The sequence below is a fragment of the Arctopsyche grandis genome, chromosome 1, assembly GCF_051622035.1.
Source record: "Arctopsyche grandis isolate Sample6627 chromosome 1, ASM5162203v2, whole genome shotgun sequence".
In the NCBI taxonomy this organism is placed as follows: Eukaryota; Metazoa; Arthropoda; class Insecta; order Trichoptera; family Hydropsychidae; genus Arctopsyche; species Arctopsyche grandis.
In genome coordinates this window covers 2,446,962-2,469,822 of record NC_135355.1, presented here as the reverse complement: position 1 = coordinate 2,469,822, position 22,861 = coordinate 2,446,962, and the positions used below count along the sequence as shown (strand labels likewise).

Below are 22,861 nucleotides of genomic sequence, written 5' to 3'. Positions count from 1 at the left end.
TCGTTTCACAGCATTTATTGATGATTAAGGAGTTACACACACTGTCACTGCTCCGTCCAGAATGACATGATATCGCCTACGTACCGCCTTATAAAGGGTAGATCTCTCAGGACGTCTAATCTGTTTACCTGTTGTATAGTCACGTATTCGGATATGTGTTTCCACGACATTGGGTCTCCCCGTACCGATTCTGAGAACTAACTAATAACGGTCATTGTTTAGCCTAAATGCACTTAGAGTCCAGATATAATCTTTGGAAGTAAGTGCATGCATTTAGTTAATCCGATAACAGATATCCGTTGGTCTAAGTGCAATTCGCTCAATCCGCGGCGTACGTAACAATATTATATAAAACAGTATATTTCAAAAAGGTCGAAAGCTTCTAACGAAAATAAAACAAACATTTAAATTCACTGCAGAGATACAGTACACTGTTAAAGCCCATTATAGGGGCTACCAAAATACACTCGGAAAGTTTCAAACTTTTACGCATTTTCGCTATAAACGCAGACACATCTATCAAATTCAACACGAATACATACATACATATGTAGAACATGAACTTCATTTCGTCATCAATTAATATTAACCATATGTACAACCGAACGAAGAAAAATACCCGGGATCAATTAATACCCCGACGAGGCCCACACCATTTATAATTCAAGCCGAAGTCCCGTGACGTCACACCACGTGACGTAACACTGCGTCATGACCCATGGATGCGACACGACACCAGTTGGGCACAAACGGTCCACGCACAATGCGATCTAAAAACCCAACACAGTTGCCAAACTCGATTTAGATACCCTAAAGAACATTTCGACCTTAATGTGAGCCTTCGCCTTAATTCCCAAGTTTCCGGAAATTCCTGCATTTCCCGCGCACGAGACGCGTATTTGTAAAGGTGCCCATTCACGTAGACGAATATCGGATAAAACCGCACAAAAATTCGAACACTAAAAAGTCGCACAAAACATCTACATATATATGTATGTATATAATAAACTTCTAGATATGAAATTTCAGTTCAATAAACCAAAAGGTTTCTCAGAAAAACATAAAAAAAACTCGATTCTCTAGAGTAAAAGTAATACTTCCGGTTCAGATAAAAATATTTGAAAAATATAAGGTTATAAAAATTATTATTTCTATTATATGTAAAAAAAATTTAATCCGATTCAGTTAGCGGTTTGGGAGATAATTGAATTCAAAAACTTAAAAAAGAGGATACCTATAAGGGGAGGTACCATTTCTAGACAACTTAAAAATTTGAAAAAAATTTACGCCGTGTCGATAAGAATTTCAGTAACCGATACTAAGTTTCAGTTCAAAAGAACTAACGGTCTTCAAAAAATCCCCAAAATACACAGACACACACACACACATACACACATTTTTTTTCTACTTCATGAAAACGTGATCAGTAATCGATTCTGAGTTCGAATCAGTCAAAATCTCAAGTTCGAATTTTCGCATGATCACAAAACTTCATCTATTGTTACTAAATACGTACATACATAGATAAAGTAAAAATGAATATCTGTCTCGTATAGGCTCCTAAACCACTCGACCGATTACAATGGAACTTTCAGATTTTGTTGTATGCATAACCGGGAAGCTTACTGTGAAAGCAAAATGAGAAAAACCTCTTAGTAATAATATCCGTGATTACGATTTTACCGATGCGAAAGTTTGAAACGCCATTGTTTAGTCAAGGAAATGTGTTCGTTGGTAACCACGTTACCAAACGCCACATGCGTTTTCCGACAAATTATCATTACTGTAATTTAATTTGATGATTAAGTATTAATTTGAAACTGAAACATTCACTTATCGAAACACATCGAGAAACGGGAATTGCATGCGTTATTGTGGCATTGCAACGCATGCTGGGTTCAGCTAGAACAGAAATAAATTTCTAAAATACATCTTCGCAAATATGTTTGTCTCTCTAAACATCTCTCAAACCTTCTATCGTAGAAACCCTACGAGAGACTTATCGGCCGACAAATCTCTCTTTGAACACACACACTAATAGCCGCCCTTTGTCATGATAATGTGCAATTGAGCGCACTCGATTGCACTAAAGTGCAGCTCGTAAATGTTTTTCCAAACGATGCATCTATAGTCGATCCGATGTAGCTTTAAACTGAACCGAGCACGCTGTCGCATTCGTGTAATGTGTTGTAATATTGTAAGGACGTAAAATAATTTCTGTATTTATATTTGAATTACATATTTCTTATTTAACTATTTAATATTATTATAATATAATTCAGTGCAAGGTCTTTAAAAATATTTGTAAGTTTTACTGTCCATAACAATACGTTGACAATTACTTTTACCGTCTAAAATATATAAATTTCCATTAACATAAATTATGTATGTATGTATATACGTATTCCATAAATAAATTAACAATATCAACAACTTTATCAATGTAAATATTTTAAAATAATGTAGCGTAGAGAATAGGTGAGTGGGGTTTGTGTACCGATGGTTTACTAGCGCTGTATACTAGGCCTCGACGTATAGAAGAGTCGTGTATAACAGCCAATAGAATCGCGCGACTCATCAACCAATAGGATCTCGCGAATATCTGTGTACGAAGAGCGCCCGACAAGTATAAATATTAGGCGCTTTCAAACTGTAGGGTATTCGGAGCTGGAAAGTCAACGATTGCAGACCAATAAACAACTTCTACAACACTTGCTGCATTTTTATCTCCGATCCTGGAAACCCCTCTTCACGTGCACGCAACAATACGTAACACAAACTCAAAACTAACAAAAATTAAATCAGCTGATAACTAAAAATAAAACTATCACTGTTTGATCTGTGTACATGTGTAGCTTGTATTGGTTAGAAAGTTTGTTTTGGAGAAATAAACAATGCAATTTGAGGTTATGGGTAGCTGTTGAACTAATTGTATATACATATGTAAGCTTATTGTAAAAAACTAAATGTATGTAAGCTTATTGTAAATCATATTAACAATTAGATACAACATAACTTCTTATTGAATACTTAACTCGCAGATAAAACTCCGTGAAGAGATATACTTTTAAGCCGTGAAATGTCAGATTTGACATCTTTGGCCATAAATCAATATATATCGTGTATTACCCTACAAGAAGCTACACGCCAAATTTGAAATTTATATATACATATGAGAGTTTAAACTATAAATATTTATATATTATAGATAACGAGAACCAATAGAGCAATTTTCATAAAATATAGAGTGAATTATAGGCGTTTAAACAATTTAAATTGATAAGGCCGTGTCACGGCGAACAGTTTACGCCTTGTTAAACAACGCTTGTTAAACGTCAGCGAGATTTACTTTCCGCGTGTTTAAAACGCGTTGTATACGATATTTTATCTCCAACGTAATGGCAGACGATACATTAACGTGTATTGATGTCCAAAATGAGCAATATGGCAAAGTATGAAAACGATCGGATAAGAGATAAAAATGACCACTGACAAGAAAGCCATGTGAAACGTAAAGGAGGTATGTAAAAAATTAAAGCCAACTTCTATCGACCGCTATACGCACGAACATATTGTATTTCTTGACCAAAATGCAATGCGAAACTGAAACGAAATGCAATTGGTCACCGCGGGTCGAGGGGGAGGGGTGAATGCAATAACTTGAACATTGTATGCAAGTCTCATGCTAGATGGGTTCAATTATAATATATGTACATATGTATATACATATAGGATCTGGTTTTCAGGGGACAGGCATTTGGTCAAACTGAGACTCATTGAGCGGGTTAAAGGGCCACAACGATTTAATTCAACACATGTACAAGATGTCAACTTAATCATTCTTCAACTCATGCATGCCAACCTCATCATTCATACGTGCATTATTCTAGATCACAAAACTAATCCCAAATATTTACATATATAAATTTTCCAATTTCAAAACCGCAGTTTGTGTATCTCTATCGGAATAGATCGAGTGAAACCGCGACAACAGCGATGCTAATACTTAGCGATCCCAGCATATTACAAATTTCGTTAATTAAATTTTACCTCTTTGGTGAGGATGAATTTGAATACTATAATTTATGCACTACAATATACATACATAAATGTACTTAAAAATAAATAAAAATTTGAAATTCCTTATTATTATATTATTATAAATTTTTCGATTCTTTAATATATATTTATATTTTTGTTTCTGTGTTTTGAGATCCTTGGGAATTTTATCTGTGAATAATTACTTTAAGAGGCAGAATATTACATACAAACATGTATGTAGATGCATAGCCAGAAACATAACTCAGTGGTTACCCTATAATGCTATTAAGTGAGGGGCTTTGGGTTCAATCCCTGGCCCGATGTTGCTGGCCAGGCCTTGGATATATGTTTGTGACTCCAGGTCAATCGTTTCCTATCAGAGTTTACCAATTTATCTGATTTGATTGTTGAAACTGTCCTAAGGAAATTGACAACCTATCACCATTACTTGAATATATATTTTTTATTTCAAATTTATATTAATAATGATGAAAATTTATATAATATACAAGCCCAAATTTTGCCATTGGTGTTGCCTCGGGGCAAAAACCATAAAGGTACCATGGTAAATGTAAATTTGTTATAAAATTCAAATAAGATCATTTCTAGTTACCAGTTATTAAAATTAAAAAAAATCTCATTAGTGAAATAAACAAATAAAGTTGTGTAATTTCACACATTAGAATACACGATCATCTCATACTCAAAAAAATATAAAAAGGAAAAAAATTATTTCATTTTAAATTTTGACCTAAAACTTCTCAATCGTAAGTGGTACACCAGACCCCCCAAACTTTTAGTATCCAAATTTCAATGTTTAAATATATCACTGTCGCTTTGCATAATATTAATCCATATAATATATTTATGCCATGCGTATACTATACACATTATATGTATATAGAGATATATCTGTCGCTTAATTCAAAGCGATGGGGTTCATGCGCACATCTCGTTACCCTAAACATATTATGCAAATGTACGGGTAAGTCTCAAGACTCGCGTATGCATGACGTTTATGTTGTACCATCAAAATAAGGACCAAATCCTTTCGAAAATACTACGTGACGTCTTACATACATTCATCCCGTATGTATGTACGTTCAAAAGAATAATTTCGCTCCTTATGTAAATTCGCCGGCGTGGGTTTTAGTGCCGCAGTACATGCATATATCACTAATATATTATATTATTTTATATGTATGGGGGCGTGGGTTGGGATCATCAAAATACGAGAAATTTGGGGTTGAATCTGGCCGAGAATACGTTAAATTTCAATTTGGGGTTTTTTTATATGATACACCGAAAGCTCTTCATTGATTCAATTTTTTTATTAATTTTAAAACAACCTTGAGTGTTTTATTTTTTTCTGGCAAATATACTCGTACTTTACCGTAGTGAAAAAAATCTTAAGTATTTCCCTTGAGTATTAAAAATGTACAAAAAAATTAACTTAAAACGTATCCATTTTACATTATATAAACATATTTTACTTTTTATTTTGAAAATATTACATTCCTATGATGTTTCGATTATGAAAATAGGTTTTTTATTATAATTAATATGTTTACATTAAAAATATTTAAACCGTGCTATGCAAACATACATACTGTTGCGTAGGGGTGGGTGGAGGATCCAAGTAAAAGGCCAACAGTCGTTTCACAGCATTTATTGATGATTAAGGAGATACACGCACTGGCAGCGCTCAGTCCAGAATGACATGATATCGCCTTATAAAGGGTCGATCTCTCAGGACGTCTAATCTGTTTACCTGTTGTATAGTCACGTATTCGGATATGTATTTCCACGACATTGGGTCTCCCCGTACCGATTCTGAGAAAAGACTAATAACGGTCATTGTTTAGCCTAAATGCACTTAGAGTCAAGATATAATCCTGGAAATAAGTGCAAGCACTTAGTTAATCCGATAATAGATATCCGTTGGTCTAAGTGCAAGCACTTAGTTAATCCGATAACAGATAACCCTTGAACGGTCACATAGTCTCTGGGATTCTATTCGCTTAATCCGCGGCGTAAGTAACAATACTATATCGTCTCCTTTAAATTGATTTAAAGAATGTAGCCAAACTCTCAAAATAGTATTTTAAGCGTGAAACATCGGGAGAGTTTGCAAAATGCAATTGAATATTTTTGAAATATGAAAACATGCAATTGAAATTTTTTTCTTATACATTTGATTTCCCGGTGCTAGCAACGGGATCCCGGGATCGGAAATTCCCAGCACCGCAATCCCGGTGCTGAAGTAACCTTCCGGGATAGAAAGCACTAGTCACCACTATATATGATTTTAAAATTTATATATTTATAGCCAGCAGCATAGCTCGGTCGTTAAGCTTCTGCCTAACACCGAGAGGCGCCGGGTTCGATCCCATGAGCTGACCTCGATTGAAAAGACTTTTTCTGAGTATATCTGTCGTGCTGCTGGATAGAAATCAGACCTCGATATTTGTGACTCCAGGTCGATCGTTTCCTATCAGAGTTTGCCAATTTTTCTGATTTCATTGTTGAAACGGTTCCCGATTAAAATTGGCTAAAAGCCTCCCTACCTACTATGTCACCACTATTTGAATATGATTAATGTACAATAAAATTTATGTACACTTCATAGATGTCTCGTTAATTTGCGAGTTTTTCAGTGTCTCGTAATTCAGTGACTTGCATTTTTTGTAATTAGCCAGGAAGGTGCATTGGGGTTTACCTGCAAGGCCTTTTTGGTACACAATGTAATAAAAATAATAATGAAATATGTACATACATACATATACGTAGCCAGCAGTTTGGCTTAATGGTAGCGTATATATTTAGCACCACTGCGATCGATGGATCGACTCAACAAACTGCTGGTTAGATTTGGGAGTTTTGTGACTACAAATCGATCGTTTCTCTATCAGAGTTTGCCAATTTGATCTGATAATTGTTGAAACGATTCCTGAAAATTGGTAATAGATCATTTCCTGTTGTCACAAATCTGTGCGTATAATTTGTAGAAATTATGCACAGAAATCTGAAATCTACAGATGTGTCTATAATTTCGTGTTTATTATGTGTATAAAAATTGTAATAATAATTGTGCACAAAATCTAAAAATAATCCATAGATGTCTCTATGATTATTATTTCTGTACTTCATTAATTATCGTATTCTATGTATTCTGATTGTATTATATGTTTTATTGTATTCTTATCGTTCTCGTACACTCGTCGCATTGGAACAATCTGTAATGACGAGTGTACATTGATTTTAATAAAAATTATCTCGCAGATAAAACTCCGTGAAGAGATATACTTTTAGCCAGGAAATGTCAGATCTGACATATTTGGCCAAAAATCAATATATATCGTGTATTACATTACATGAAGCTAGACGCCAAATTTGAAATTTAAATATACATATGAGAGTTAAAACTATAAATATTTAAATATTAGAGATAACTAGAACCTATAGAGCAAATTTTATAAAATATAGAGTGAATTATAGCCGTTTAAACAATTAAAATCTGATATGGCTATTTCATGGCGAAAAGGTTGGAAGACACGGGACGAACGCTTGTTAAACGTCAAGAAGGTCTACGGACCCCGTTTTTAAAACGCGTTGTATACGATATTTTATCTCCATCGTAATGGCAGACGATACATTAACGTATATTGATGACCAAAATGAGCAATATAGCAAAGTATGAAAACGACCGGATAAGAGATAAGATATATAAAAAATGAGCACTTACACGAAAACCATGTGAACTGTATAAGAGGTAAGTAAAAATATATGTACAAGTTTAATACTGTTACGTACGCCGTGGATTGAGCGAATTGTACTTAGACCAACGGATATCTGTTATCGGTTAACTAAATGCATGCACTTACTTCCAAAGATTATATCTGGACTCTAAGTGCATTTAGGTTAAACAATGACCGTTATTAGTTAGTTCTCAGAATCGGTACGGGAAGACCCAATGTCTTGGAAATACATATCCGAATACGTGACTATACAACAGGTAAACAGATTAGGCGTCCTGAGAGATCTACCCTTTATAAGGCGGTACGTAGCCGATATAATTCATTCTGGACTGAACACTGGCAATACGTGTATCTCCTTAATCATCAATAAATGCTGTGATACGACTGTTGGCCTTTTACTTGGATCCTCCACCCACCCCTACGCAACAATACTATAAATGTCGCTCAGGAGCTTCCCGAAAAATGGCATTATTGGAAAATATAAAATTATGTACAACGCAACGGTTTCCTTGTACTGGAACACATGCACTGTTTATTCATCAAAAGTTTTCCTAGCTTAAAACAAAAATTCGATTTCACGTTCACACGAGAAAGTTTTCGCATTTCGATGTCACCCTACGTACATACACGGCATTATACGTACGTAGGTATGCGGCATATTTAAAGTTGCACAGGATGCGATTAAAAGTTTTCGTCGCGTTGACCACCCCTGGCCGACAGGAAGTAGACGGGAAGCCAGCGGGATGTGGAGCCATTCCCGGCACATTTAACTTTTTCGCGTATTCAAACTTAACGCATTGTTTAACTCGCCCAGTTTAAAACTCATTACCGCCGGCGGCGACCGCTTCTCAAACTTCAGCAAGGATAAGCCACAATAGACGAGACACCCCATACAAGTCTTGACATAAAACCTTCCTTGAGATTTTCTTGGGTACCACTTATTTGGGTTTGGTGCAAACGATCGAAAAGCGCCAGACAGATTGAACCACAGATTAACTGGATGGCTGCTTTAAACGCAATTCTCGACTTCACGAATGAAAAATTGCACATCAGATGACGAGTAACCTTTCAATGTGCACAGATGCAATTATTAAAATTGAGTTGGATCTTTCTGGCGAGTTTTTAATAATTTAATAAGAAAAAATTCGGAACTAAAGTATCAGAAGCACAGAACGTATACAGGGTAGGTGTGTCGGGACTTCGGGTAGATTTCGCTTAGTGTAAGTGCGAGCAGTGCGCACGCATAAGGTACAGTTGTCGTTAATCTGTGGTTCAGTCTGTCTGGCGCTTTTCGATCGTTTGCACCGCATCGCACTTATTTAGTTTCACTATACAGGTTTTCCACCTCAAATTCAATATTTTCAATTTCAAATTCAATATTTCCATTTCAAATTCAATATTATCACTAAATTTAATAAACCGAAAGTGGGATTTTTTCCTCTTAGAAAGGTCAAAAATGTGTCGCCTCGGTTCTATCCACATCCCTAAACGTATCAAGCTGAAAAATTATATTTGTATTCTGTATGTACTAACTCAGAGCTTCTAGGGTTTTGGTCAGAATTCGTAAACCGGAAGTAGTATTTTTTTCTTAAACAATATTTCATTATTTTATTTTGACCTTTTAAATTATTTAAAGCTTCTCGATATTTATTGTGTAAAATTAAGATAATGAAGTTAAGTAAAAATAAAAAAAAAATCACCAAACATAATGAACCAGAAGTGGGATTTTTTCCTCTTAGAAAGGTCAAAAATGTTGTCGCCTCGGTTCTATCCACATCCCTAAACGTATCAAGCTGAAAAATTATATTTGTATTCTGTATGTACTAACTCAGAGCTTCTAGGGTTTTGGTCAGAATTCGTAAACCGGAAGTAGCATTTTTTTTTAAAACAATATTTCATTATTTTATTTTGACCTTTTAAATTATTTAAAGTTTCTTGATATTTATTGTGTATAATAAAGATAATGAAGTTAAGTAAAAATAAAAAAAAATCACCAAACATAATGAACCAGAAGTGGGATTTTTTCCTCTTAGAAAGGTCAAAAATGTTGTCGCCTCGATTCTATCCACATCCCTGAACGTATCAAGCTGAAAAATTATATTTGTATTCTGTATGTACTAACTTAGAGCTTCTAAGGTTTTGGTCAGCATTCGTATTCCAGAAGTAGTATTTTTTTTAACACAGTATTTCATTATTTTATTTTGACCTTTTAAATTATTTTAAGGCTCTTGATATTTAATGTGTATAATACTGATAGTGATCTTAAGTAATAAAAAAAAGGTCACGTACCAGATATGCAGTCCCAAGGTTTCGCGCTGTCAGTTCTGTGAACTTTAGCGGGAAGTGGCTGGGTTCCATTACCGACCACTAAGTTCATTCGAAGGTCTCCATTGTTAGCCGACAGCACTTAAGCCTGGAGATAATAATCGAAAACCAATTATAACGGCGGCTCCTTTTAGCATATTCTACAATATTTATAATAATATTAAGTAATAAAAAAAAATTAAACGACATCCGACAACCGGAAGTAAAACTTTTGTCTTGTGCAAGTTTCCATACATTTGCGCTCAATTTGTATCGAAAATTCTGTATATGCATAGTTGTTAGTATTTCATAGTTAATGCATAGTAGTTAGTATTTCATAGTTAATGCATAGTTATTAGTATTTCATAATCTTTCTGTACATTTCAAAATTGAATTTTGTTTTGTTTATTCCTCAAATAACTAGATAAAGTCAGGGGTTGGTCACATCCGAATTTTTTTTTCTATATGTTTAAAACTTTATAAAAAAACCACGTCCCATATTCAACGCTGTCTGATTTCGTCCTAATAACTATGTGCGTGGTGGACATCATGATTTGATAGTTATACCTCCTACCCGCACAGTTCTTTATCGGACGGTTCTTATTCAAAGAGCTATTTGATTTCTCAATGAAATCATTGCTGCCGTGCCTGAATGTGATATTTTCAGATATTATTTTAGCCTACTTCTCTGGTAGCCTGCATTCATAATTATTTTTATAACTAGTGTTCTGCCCGTTGTTTTCAACGGGTGGTTTCGGAAAGGAATTGATACATGGATTCAAATAAAGTTACCTATATATGTTATATATAAATATAGTGTAAGATAATTTATACGCGATAATTTATATTTAAAAAAAATATAAAATATAGTGTGAAAAAGAAAAAGTTATAGGCGTTTAAACAATTAAAATCTGCGAGAGGGTGGCGAAAAGGAAAAATAAATACGGCAATTTAGCATTTAACGTCAATATGGTCAAAACTGTAGCATTTTTTAAACTTGTCTATTACGATTATTTTTCACCATCGTACTGGCGGATTTGATTTGAATATATATTGTTGACCAAACCGCGCAAAATTTGGAAAGTTTGAAAACGAACGGAAGAATGTAGGATATCAAATCCAAATGTTGTCAGACGAACGAGTGGAGGCAAACTTAGAAGAGGCTTGTAATAAAAAGTGCGTGTATGTGTCACCCGTCGCTCGGCCTGACGTCACATGACGCTCCACACCCTCCCCCACTTCCCGGCTACCACCCTTCCTGACTGGCTGATTTGACTCTGATTGGCTGTGTTTTGACGGTCTGGCACAAACACACATACCTACAAACATATCCACACACATCACGTCCGTTTTTGTATATATGTATTATTATGAGATGTGATGTATGAGTAAATTTTGATTGCTTCTCCTCCATAGGGCCTCATGGGGATGTTTTTTACTCACGGCTAGTTCTTATACATACATACATATATGTATATATATTGGTGCTAACTGTTGATACAAGACTCAAATTTTTCTCCTTATATTTGATTATTATTTCATAAATATATATTTTGTGACTACTTGTATTATTTTTTGAACTTTTGTTGCCATTGTTTTTTATGTAATATGCAGAGCTGTGGAACCGGTTCAAATTTACCGACTCCGACTTCGACTTTATTTTACATATAATTTAACTTCAAATCTGACTCCAACAATTTTAGTAAGAAAGGCTTTTATTGCTAACGTAAAAAAATTGTTAGTAAAAATAAAAGAGATTTTGAAAATATAAAAAAATAAAGGAATTAAAAAAAATATTGAACTATTGGTAATTAAAAGATATAAATAAAAAGTATTACTACATAGTAAATGTGTATGAATTTCATGCCCAAATAAATCAATGAGAAACAAAATGAGAATAACAAAATAAATATATGAGACGGAGGACATAATTGGTTTTGACCACAACAAATCAAAATACGTGCAATTCAACAATTTTATTTATAATTTATTTATTCACAAATTTGCCATAGTGACTTTACAGATCAACTCCAAGTCGACACTATGGCTATATAAAAAGGAAATGAAATATTATTATATAATAATAATATTATATATTAATTAAAAGACAAATATGGATAAAACAAATATAAAAATACAAAATTGTAAAAACATGAAATATAAAAATATAATTTAAATAATGTAATTTAAATTCATGATTTTTATAAATAAATCATTAATGGATTTACTTTAATTAGTGGATATGTTTTTTCTGAATTATTATATATTTTCAATCATTGCAGAGCATTAGGAATTCCTGTAATGCCACAGTGTGCCAAACGTTAAATAAATAATAAATAATATTTCGCATTTCATCATACCGAGTGTAGAATGTTCCATTATTTCTCTGATTTTTTTTATGTGCAACGTCCCTTAAGAGGGCTGGATACCCGATACCTTAATTTTGTTGCCTTTCCTTTCTTCGATATAGTATATATTGAGTGATTGTATATATTGAGTGAATTTATATATTGAGTGAATGTATATATTGAGTGAATACGACAATATATATCAATATATATATATATATATATATATATATACATATATATATATATATATATATATATATATATATATATATATATATATATATATATATATATACATATATATATATATATTAAATGAATGCAACAGTTGCACTTCGACCAGATAATACCTATTTTAAATCGACAAAATCGAGGTTTCGTATTCTCTAGTTTTCTCCTCCGAAACTGGAGCAATTTTTAAAAAATGTCATCATCGGTATGAGAAAGATATTTTCTATGCTTGTGTTTTTGTATTTTTTTAAAAACCGACCGTTAAATTAGCACCCTGGACTCTTTTCGTGGGTGTAAAAACGAGACGATTTTATAGATGTTTGGTGGCTCCTAGCTCCTATAAAATATAACTAGATAAAAAGATAGAAAATTGAAAGATTAAAAAAATAAAAAAGATAGAAACATGCCTATGGTGGATATCCATAGCATATTAAAAAATAATTTCTCTAGTGCCATAATTGAGGGAGGGAGAAGTGTAATACGTTTGTATGGACAAGACGCTGGTGTCCAGCCCTCTTAAGTACTTCATTAAAAATATAAAGGAAGTAACTCACCGAGCAATTTAAAAATGTTTTCAACCATTTCAAACTGAGCCATTTGCGAGTTACACTTCTTTTAAATTAATTGAATGAAAAGCGAGCGAATCAAGTGCCAAGTAAGGTATTTGTTTTAACAAGATTGTAACATCTGGTACAGGGATGGGTTTTGGGGCAGCACCCAACTCCCCACCCCCTCATCCCCATCCAGGGTTATGAGACCGCAAGCTACGAGAGTTGCGGCCACCCCTAGATCTCCACTCGAGGGTCAACTCCTGCAATAATTTACAAACGCTTCCAATATATGTATAATAAAGATATATTTTTTAAATACATTCAAAATCCTTACTTTCATATTGAATATCCTTATTTATGTCATTTTAAAGCGATATCATTTCAAAAGCAGGATTTTTCTAATCTTTATTTATCGGAAAGGAGTGTTATTTTATGCGTCTATGGATATTTGAATGAGGTGAAACCAGGGCCTTCAAACTCTTTGAAGTCTGTGGGCCTCTTTAAATAGGTTAAAGCTTTAAATAGGTAAAATACACTGACAGCCTTATAAGCTATATTTTACGTAAAGATTCAACTACCTAGAGAATAATTTTATATATCTTAATATTATATACAAAACTAAAAGGTTAGTATTTAAAAAAGTTTTTTTTACCAGGGCTTTTATTTTAAAATTTTTAGTTTACTAGTTATATAACCGGAGTAGAACTTTTAAATCAGCTGATAACTAATAACTAAAAATAAAACTATCACTGTTTGATCTGTGTACATATATTAAGCCTGTATTGGTTAGGTTAGGTTAGGTTTTTTACCAGGGTTTTTATTTTAACATTTTTAGTTTACTAGTTATATAACCGGAGTAGAACTTTTAAATCAGCTGATAACTAATCCCTAAAAATAAAACTATCACTGTTTGATCTGTGTACATATATTAAGCCTGTATTGGTTAGAAAGTTTGTTTTGATTTGAGGTTATGGGTTAAACGTCATTCTGTCAGATTCACTGAACAGTGTTGCCACCCTGTATAAAGACCGGTGTGGCAACACCCAAGACTGTTGGCTCAGCAAGCCTCCACAAAACTATAAATATTTATATATTATAGATAACGAGAACCTATAAAGCAAGTTTTATAAAATATAGAGTGAAAAAAGAAAAAGTTATAGGCGTTTAAATAATTAAAATTTGACAGCAAGATGGCAGGGCGAAAAGTAATGAAACTACCGATGTGAATGATGAATGTGACAGATAAACGTCACCGTGTAATACGATGCAGTATTTTCAAACGTGTCTAATACGATATTTTTTCACCATCGCAATTGCGGATGATACTTTAACTTATATTGATGACCAAAATGAGCAATATGGCAAAGTATGAAAACGATTGGTTAAGAGATAACGCATATAAAAAATGACCGCTTACACGAAAACCATGTGAAACGTATAAGAGGCTAGTAAAAAAAACAGTAACTAGTATCTTAGAAGTCTCGGCTTTTTTACTAGCCTCTTATCAAATTGCTTTCGATTTTTTCGTCTGACAATATTTGGGTTCTTATCCGATCGTTTTCAAACTTTTTCATTTTGCTCGGTTTGGTCATCGATATATATGGAAATCAAATCCGCTATTACGATGGTGAAAAATAATCGTAATAGACACGTTGGAAAATACTATATTTTCGTTATCGGTGACGTCTATTAGTAAGTTGCCGTATTTATCCTTCTATACTTCACTCGTAGTTTATATAATGATTGTTAAAATGAATGTTAAATAGCGTGGTGATAAGTCGAATAACGTGGTTTTTCGGCCAAAATCGAATGACGTTTACATCTGTCATTTATATCTGCGCGTGCCGAGAGATCCTTATCAGGTTACTTCATATATGTAGGTTTACATATAATTGGTTATACTAAATTACATATCATCAAATACGATGGAATTTTGGGACAGTACGGTTTTACTTCAAATACCTTTAAAATATATTAAATTTTATATTTATATTTAATTGTTTAATATGAAAAAAAAGTCAAAAATTACCTACCTATGTAACTACATATAAACAATATAAAACACCGATAGAAAAATTAATAAATTCATTCATTAAGTAAATTTGGAAATTTGGTTTCTTATCTGATCTTTTTCATACTTTGCAATTTTGCTCAGTTTGGTCATCAATATATGTGGAAATAAAATCCGCCATTACTAGGGTGAAAAATAATCGTAATAGTCACGTTTGAAAATATGTACTCCATTATCGTTCTCAGTGACGTCTATTAGTATTTACCACACTCTTCCGATCGTTTTTTCCCTTTTCATCACCCTCTCGCTATGTCAGATTTTAATTGTTTAAACGCCCATAACCTTTTTCTTTTTTCACTCTATCTACATATATACTCGTAAGTCACCTTCGTTTCGCAGACGATATAGTTCTAGTAGCTCGTGATTCAGCTGACCTACTTATCAGACTAACACAGCTGGACAGGGAAAGTAGAAAAGTAGGATTAAAAATTAACGTAGATAAGACCAAACTAATGTTCAATGGTTATTGCATGCCTGATAGCATCCCCTTAGATGATAAACCAGTAGAAGTAGTAAATAATTATTTATATTTAGGTCAAATAATTTACATGTCTGGTAGTAAAGATGAAGAGATAAAGAGACGTATGAAATTAGGATGGAGTGCATTTGGACGGATGAATGCTGTTTTTAAATCAAAAATGCCACTCTGCCTGAAGAAAAGGATCTTTGATCAATGCGTTTTGCCAATGATGACGTATGGATGTGAAACTTGGACACTGAACGCCAAGATGCTAAATAAAATCCAATGCACTCAAAGAAGTATGGAACGCTGTATGCTTGGCATAACGAGGAAATACAGAAAGCGGAACACGTGGGTGAGAAGTATGACAAGGGTAGTGGACATAGTGGATAGAGTGAAGAGATTGAAATTGTAATGGGTGGGTCACGTAGCTAGGAGGATGGACGAAAGGTGGACAAAAGGAGTGCTTGAATGGTATCCGAGAGAATGCAAAAGAATAAAAGGAAGACCGCAAGGAAGATAGGTGAACGAAATTAGGAAAACGTGCGGGGTGAGATGGATGAGTGTTGCGCAAAACAGAGACGAGTGGAAGCGTGTTGGAGAGGCATTCATCCAGCAGTGGATGGCGAATGGCTGTAAATGATGATGATGATAATCAAATTGAATGTCTGCGTGTGAGTGTCTCAAATCGGCTCCCAAACCACTGAACCGATTACGATGGAACTTTCAGAATTTGTTGTATGCATCTCCGGGAAGATTACTGTGAAAAAAAAAACGGAAAAAACCTCTTAATAATAATATTCGTAATTAAGATTTTACTTACGCGAAAGTAAAGCTATCCCGCCTTCAACGCATCACGCAACGAGTGTGACAATAATCGCGCCACGCCTACCTCGCACTCGAATGTACTGACCATTCAGGGCTGTACCACAAACACACAGCGGATGGCCCACGTCAACAAATATATATATACCTATATATTATATAAAATTGAATGTCTGTGGAACGGGAAAGAGAACGGGAACGGAAATTGCACGCGTTATTGTGGCATTGCAACGCATTTCGGGTACAGCTAGTATCTTATAAAATTTGCATTAGAGCCTCTTTTTATCTCTCTTATATATTTTTACTTCACTCGTAGGTTATATAATGATTGTTAAAGACTGGAATGAGTATAGGCCGAATGTAAAACATTTCTATTGATTGTTCTATCGAAGTTTGACAAATTTGACAAAAACAGACCTGAGCTGAGTTTGGTATAATTATTATATGTTAGTACAAAGACACTCTAAAATCATAAATTAACGTCAAACTGTAATGAAATCTGAAGTTGGCGACCGCTGATCAAAAACACGCCCAAGCATTATTTATTACATTATGTAAGAAAGGGTTGCCATAACTCTTGTAAAATTCTTGGCATATTTATCGACACTGTTGCACCTCGCATATGTACGTACATAGGTGAGGAAACTCCTTCTGCACAGGGGCTAAAATCCCGTTATCAATCATCCACCGGGATTAGAACCATCCCACCTCACCCCACCAACCACCCCAACCTGTACAATTGATGGGCAATACACCCCATATTCTATAATCTCGTGCGCCGGATAAAGCGAACATCAGCGGATTCTGCACCGCTTCACATCCCCACCCGTTTATATGATTTTCCGCTGCGGAAAAACTGGAAATTTTCCCGCAGCGAATCCTTTTCAGTTTTATTAGGCGTGCCATGGACACGTACTTGGCATCCGAATACTTATTTTAAAAGCAGATATTGCGGATTGAGTTTGACGACATTTACGTGAATACGCCAATCTTATTTACGACAAAAATGTACATATGACAAACATCCATTTAATACCAACCTTTTAATACCAACCACATCAACCTTTGTTATTGAACTTGAAGGCATACTTTTTATGCCATTTTTTTTTGTTGAATAAAAATATATGATCACAATTGTGGTTTATATTCAATTGCTTGGGGGATAAAATCTGAAATTGGTTTTGATTGCGATCGGAAAGAGCTTTATTGTTGACTGTGGATTGTCGAAGGATTACTGTATCTATATCCGGCCCACAATAAATCAATTCTAAATCTCTTTTCAATTTAAAACACCCGCACAGATGTCGAATCAAACGCGATACTACTCAATTTTACCCAAATATAATAAAAATTGAAATGTGTTTTTTAATTTATTTTATTTCGATTTTTAATATTAATATTTGTTTATTTCTTTTCAGATGGTCTCAAGGTTTGCTGTTTCACCAAGCTTTGGTAGATTGTGCTAGAGCGGCCATCCTACTGCCACTAGGTATATCAATATTCAAATGTCAACCTGTCAACAAATGTTCACTTGTGGAGACTGCTTTTCTTCTTTTGGTAAGTACTTAATTAATTTTAAAAATTATAATCCAATAAGATAGGGAGTCCCCATCGACTATTTGAATAATATCTGTATACATGCAAATGAATGATAAAATAAATAAATCTAATATATAATTTGGAAAAAGACTTTGTATACATATATGTATGTTATGTTATGTATGTATGTAACATTCGTTCGTTGGGTCGTAAATCCGTGACGTCATCGAACAAATAATTTGATTTTTTTCGATTCAAAGGATTTGGAATCCCCGGGGGCGCAGGCGTCGGATTCTGGTATACATATAATTTCGTATATATATATTTTGTTATTAGAGACTTACTATATATGTTTGTTTGTTCGTGACAGTCAATTTAATAAAAAAAGCAAATGAGTATATATGTTTCAATATAAAATAGTAATAACAGTGGGAAAAAATCCCAAGTGAAAATACGTACTTTTGACTTTTGATTTGAACTGGATGACTACTTAGAGAGATTTAAAATCTGAAAAGTACTACAAATGAAAGATAAAATACCCGACTATAGATTCCAATATTCATTTTGAACAGGAAATTGACAGATTTTGAGACATCGACCGAAAAACACCAAGATATAGAAAAATCGCGCGATTTAAAAAACACATATATCTCCGAATTTCAATCCAATTAACATCTTTTATTACCAGATTCGTGTTTACTAGGCATAGATCTATAAGAAAAGTCATATCTCGTCTCTGAACCATTTTTCGTGTCGAACAGTGTAATTATTATTACATAATCAATTGAGAGTCAATTTATGGCGGTCGGTGAATTAGCTCCGTCCACCGAAGATACAGTGATGAACGGAAATGAGAAGTAGCAGCAAGCAAACAATTTGTCGATAAAAATATACGACGACTTAGGGAGGCCGCTCTCATCCTGAGAATGGCCTCAAAGTGAGGCACGTGCCCTTCTACAAACATTTGCAACACGCTGCAACCCCTTGTAGCCCGGTAGCAGTTTTTGTATTGTATCATTATTCTCTTCATTTTCTCCTGCTTTTGAAATGAATTTCGCCCATATTTGACCAAAAAGTCATAAATAATTGTCTCTTTTCCTGGGGTGATAGATCTTGCTAGCATATTTGATCTTACACATGTTGTTTTTCTGCTCATCAAATAAGCAGTTGATTTTTGTAAGTTAACAACGTTCTAAATACTAAGTCACCAATGAAGAAAAAATCATCATATAAAGTTTTCATTCATTCATGCTGTCAATCAATTTAAGGCAAAATTGTTTTATTTATTTTTATACGTTCATATATGTATTTTGATTCTCACAGCCACAACAGTATTCGGATACAAAGTAATTAAGTTCTTTTGGCACAAATAATTTAAAAAATCCAAAGATTTCATAGACTATGGTAGCATTCGGGATATATCACGTAATTTTCGACCGAAAGTATTGACTGGAGAAAGTATTTACTAGCGTTTTGTCATTGAGTTTTAAAATGTCATAAAAACTGAAAAATTTTGCTATGGGTTTTCAGGAGCGTGCATCGTTCATTCTGAAAATTAAGGGTAATGTCCTGAAGATAAACTACTGACCACTAAAATGCTGGGATTCTTACGAGTTAGTAAACCTTTCCAGAATGCGTTGGTGCTTGAAATTCTTTATGAATCTCTAGTACGTAGTTTTCTAGAATTTTCTTCCATTATATGGAGTCCACTCATACGACTCATTCATTGAAGATTTAAAGAATCCAAAAATGGTTTCTCAGATAGCTTTATATGAAATTGTATGATTATTATCCCTGGCTATATCCTGGTATTTTTCTACTAGGGGCGTTGGGCTTTAGCTCATTGGATTTATGTCGTACTATGTTTCTGGGTAAGCATTTTTTTTTTAAGTTTAAACTATTGACTGGATTAATACATTATATTCGGGTTTTTAATGAACGTAAGTTTTATACAACTAGTAATTTCAGGGACATGAGGAATCGTGATTTATTTTCATCTCCTTTGGCTTGCACAAATATGTTAGTAACGTCTCCACTCTCTAAAGCAATTTATCCGCTCAACCGGGTTGCTGGTGAAATTGACCTATTTAATAGCTATGCTGAACTACTTGCGTGGTTGTTGAATTTATCCAATATGAATGTTGCTAAGCACGAATGTTTTATATGCCGAATATTTATATTTGTATTGTGCTTATATGTCTGACCACAGTGACGCGTTAGAGTACTCTGTAATGTCACTGAAGCCAAGATTCTAAAGCGTTCTAAATTGAATATTTATGTAATTTATAATATTCAAGGTCAATGACCGGGGTTTATTTATACATAATTTTGGGTATTGGGTTTTGTAAATTAAACATACATTTTTGCCTACGTCCCGCGATGTAAAATTACGTACTTTTCATATTATCCGATTTTGAATTCGATGTTGACTTCGGGTTTCATAATTTTATTATTATTTTTATTGCATACTATGATTCCCGATTTCTGTTTCAGTTCCGATTCCGATTAATTATTACTATTCATATTGTAACTTGTATCAATCCGAAAGCACCCGTTGAAATTTCAACAGGCACAACACTAGTATATCATACATAAAATAAAACTTTAGAATCCCTCGATTTTTAAATCCTGTACTCTCATTCCACTAATTTGGCCACTATAAGTTGTAGGGACCTTTAAGTTTGCCCAACTTCAAACCACACAAGACATTTAAATAACAGATTATTTATACTTAAAAATAAAACTTTAAATCTATACATATCGACCTAATACTTTAAAAGCTTCCAAAATCGCATTTTATAAACAACCCTTGCCAATTTATAACGACCCGTTTATGCGCCGCACTCTGCAGATTACGCAGCGTTACGCACAAACAACTCAATTGGGGGGGGGGGGTTTGTTCCTTTCGTTAAAACCCGTCCGTTTAAAACTTTGAGTTAAAATATATCCGTCTATTATGAGATAAATCTTCCCGTTCCGGTTCATTGTGTAAGCGATATATCGCCGGGCATATCGAACCGGCAAGCCCGATAATCAATTATCTTCAAGCCCCGGTCGCTTTAGATAGAAAAGGGACTTTCCTTCCGATACGATTTAAAATTGAAATACGCCCTTTCGACAGACGACACATTGTATGTGTGTAGTGTCGTAAAAGTGGGTGGGAATGAAAACGGTTTGACGATGTCGAAGTTATGGCGCGTTTTTACCGCGCGAAATGAAATAGTGCGACCCTTCGTTCGCGTAAAATATTCATGTTGCAATTTGTAACACTTTCGTAATGGCAGCACACTTGACGCCTCTGAAGACCTGTGCAGGTGGCAGGTGTTAAAACGGGTGAAGATACCCTTTTTATTGATTAAAAATTTCTTCGTAAATGTACATACATATATACGTATTGTATATCTAACATTTGAAATTCAATTGAAGAATTTGACTATTCTCATAGTTTTCCCCCAATTCGAAAATCTGTTTGCGAGTACCCGAGAAATAGTTATAGGCGTTCAAGCAATTAAAGCTAGATGACGACGAAAATAGAAATTCACCTAGAAAACGCCGAGGCGAGCGCAGTGGGCGAACATTGCCACTGAACATTTAGGGCGATTAACGTCAGGCACTATCTCGAGGGACAGATTTCAAACGCGTCTTACACGATATGTTTGCACCATCGTAATGGCGGAAGATCCATTTACTTATATCGATGACCAAAATGAGCAATATGGCAAAGTATGAAAACAATCGAATAAGAGGAAAATTTTTTCCTGAATTGTTATCGTAAGTGAAACGTAAAGGAGGTTTGTAAAAACGCTCGATAAACGTCAGGGAAAAATACGAGGAAGTATTTTCAAACTTATCTAATACGATATTTTTCACAATCGTTATGATGGACGTTATTTCCACTTATATTGATGACCAAACCGAGCATAATGGCAAAGTTTGAAAACGATCGTATAAGAACCCAAACTTCGTCACACGAACAAATCGTTTGCAAGCTAAGAAGAGGTCAGTAATAAAAATACTTTAATACTAAAACTAATTTCTGGGTCAAAATTGGAACTGATCAAAGCTATCGGAAACTGTAGAAATTTATTCATCGATGACACAATACTAATATCTGGGCCTGGTTTAGATTGCATTTTTTGTACATACCTCGCAATATGTGGATTAAGTTTCTTTTATCTATTTCACTATTTCAACAACGAATTTTTGATAGTTCAAATCTTCGACATGTGGTACAACAAAAACGAAGAGGGACGACCTTAAAACGACTTATGATAAAAGATTCGGAAGAGAAGCTCTCAGTCCGAAATCACGTCAAAAAGTCAAAATAATGTAGGAATATTTTTAGACCAATTAGTGAAGTGAACCTATGTAATATAAACTTTGTAAAAAAAATATGTGGATGAGAGTTGTCCAAAACAGAGACGAATGGATGTGTATAAAAAGGCCTTCTTACAGCATTGTATGGCAAATAACTGTAAATGATGATGATGATGAGATTGAAATCCATACAAAAACTGTTTTTTTTTCTGTCGATTATTGAAAATATCTAGATATAATCTACATAAGTATGTAGTATCAAAAAATCTATTTCAACACATATACAGTGGTTGAGAGAGGTTTTTGACACTTACTTTAGAGTAAAGATAAAGTTTTTTTCTTAATTTTCCTATCAATACATTATATGACTCTCATTCTCCTGCATGCCATATATGTATATGTATATTATTCCG

General features: G+C 34.0%; 1 protein-coding gene across 1 annotated transcript in view; it reads left to right on the top strand.

Moving 5' to 3' along the window:
* LOC143912864 (uncharacterized) overlaps positions 1-22,861 on the top strand; it is a 260,640-nt gene that overhangs the window by 96,119 nt on the left and 141,660 nt on the right. Inside the window, exon 3 of the mRNA XM_077432304.1 lies at positions 18,011-18,149. Within this exon, the coding sequence (XP_077288430.1) occupies positions 18,011-18,149 (139 nt within the window). The remainder of the gene's footprint in view (positions 1-18,010; positions 18,150-22,861) is intronic.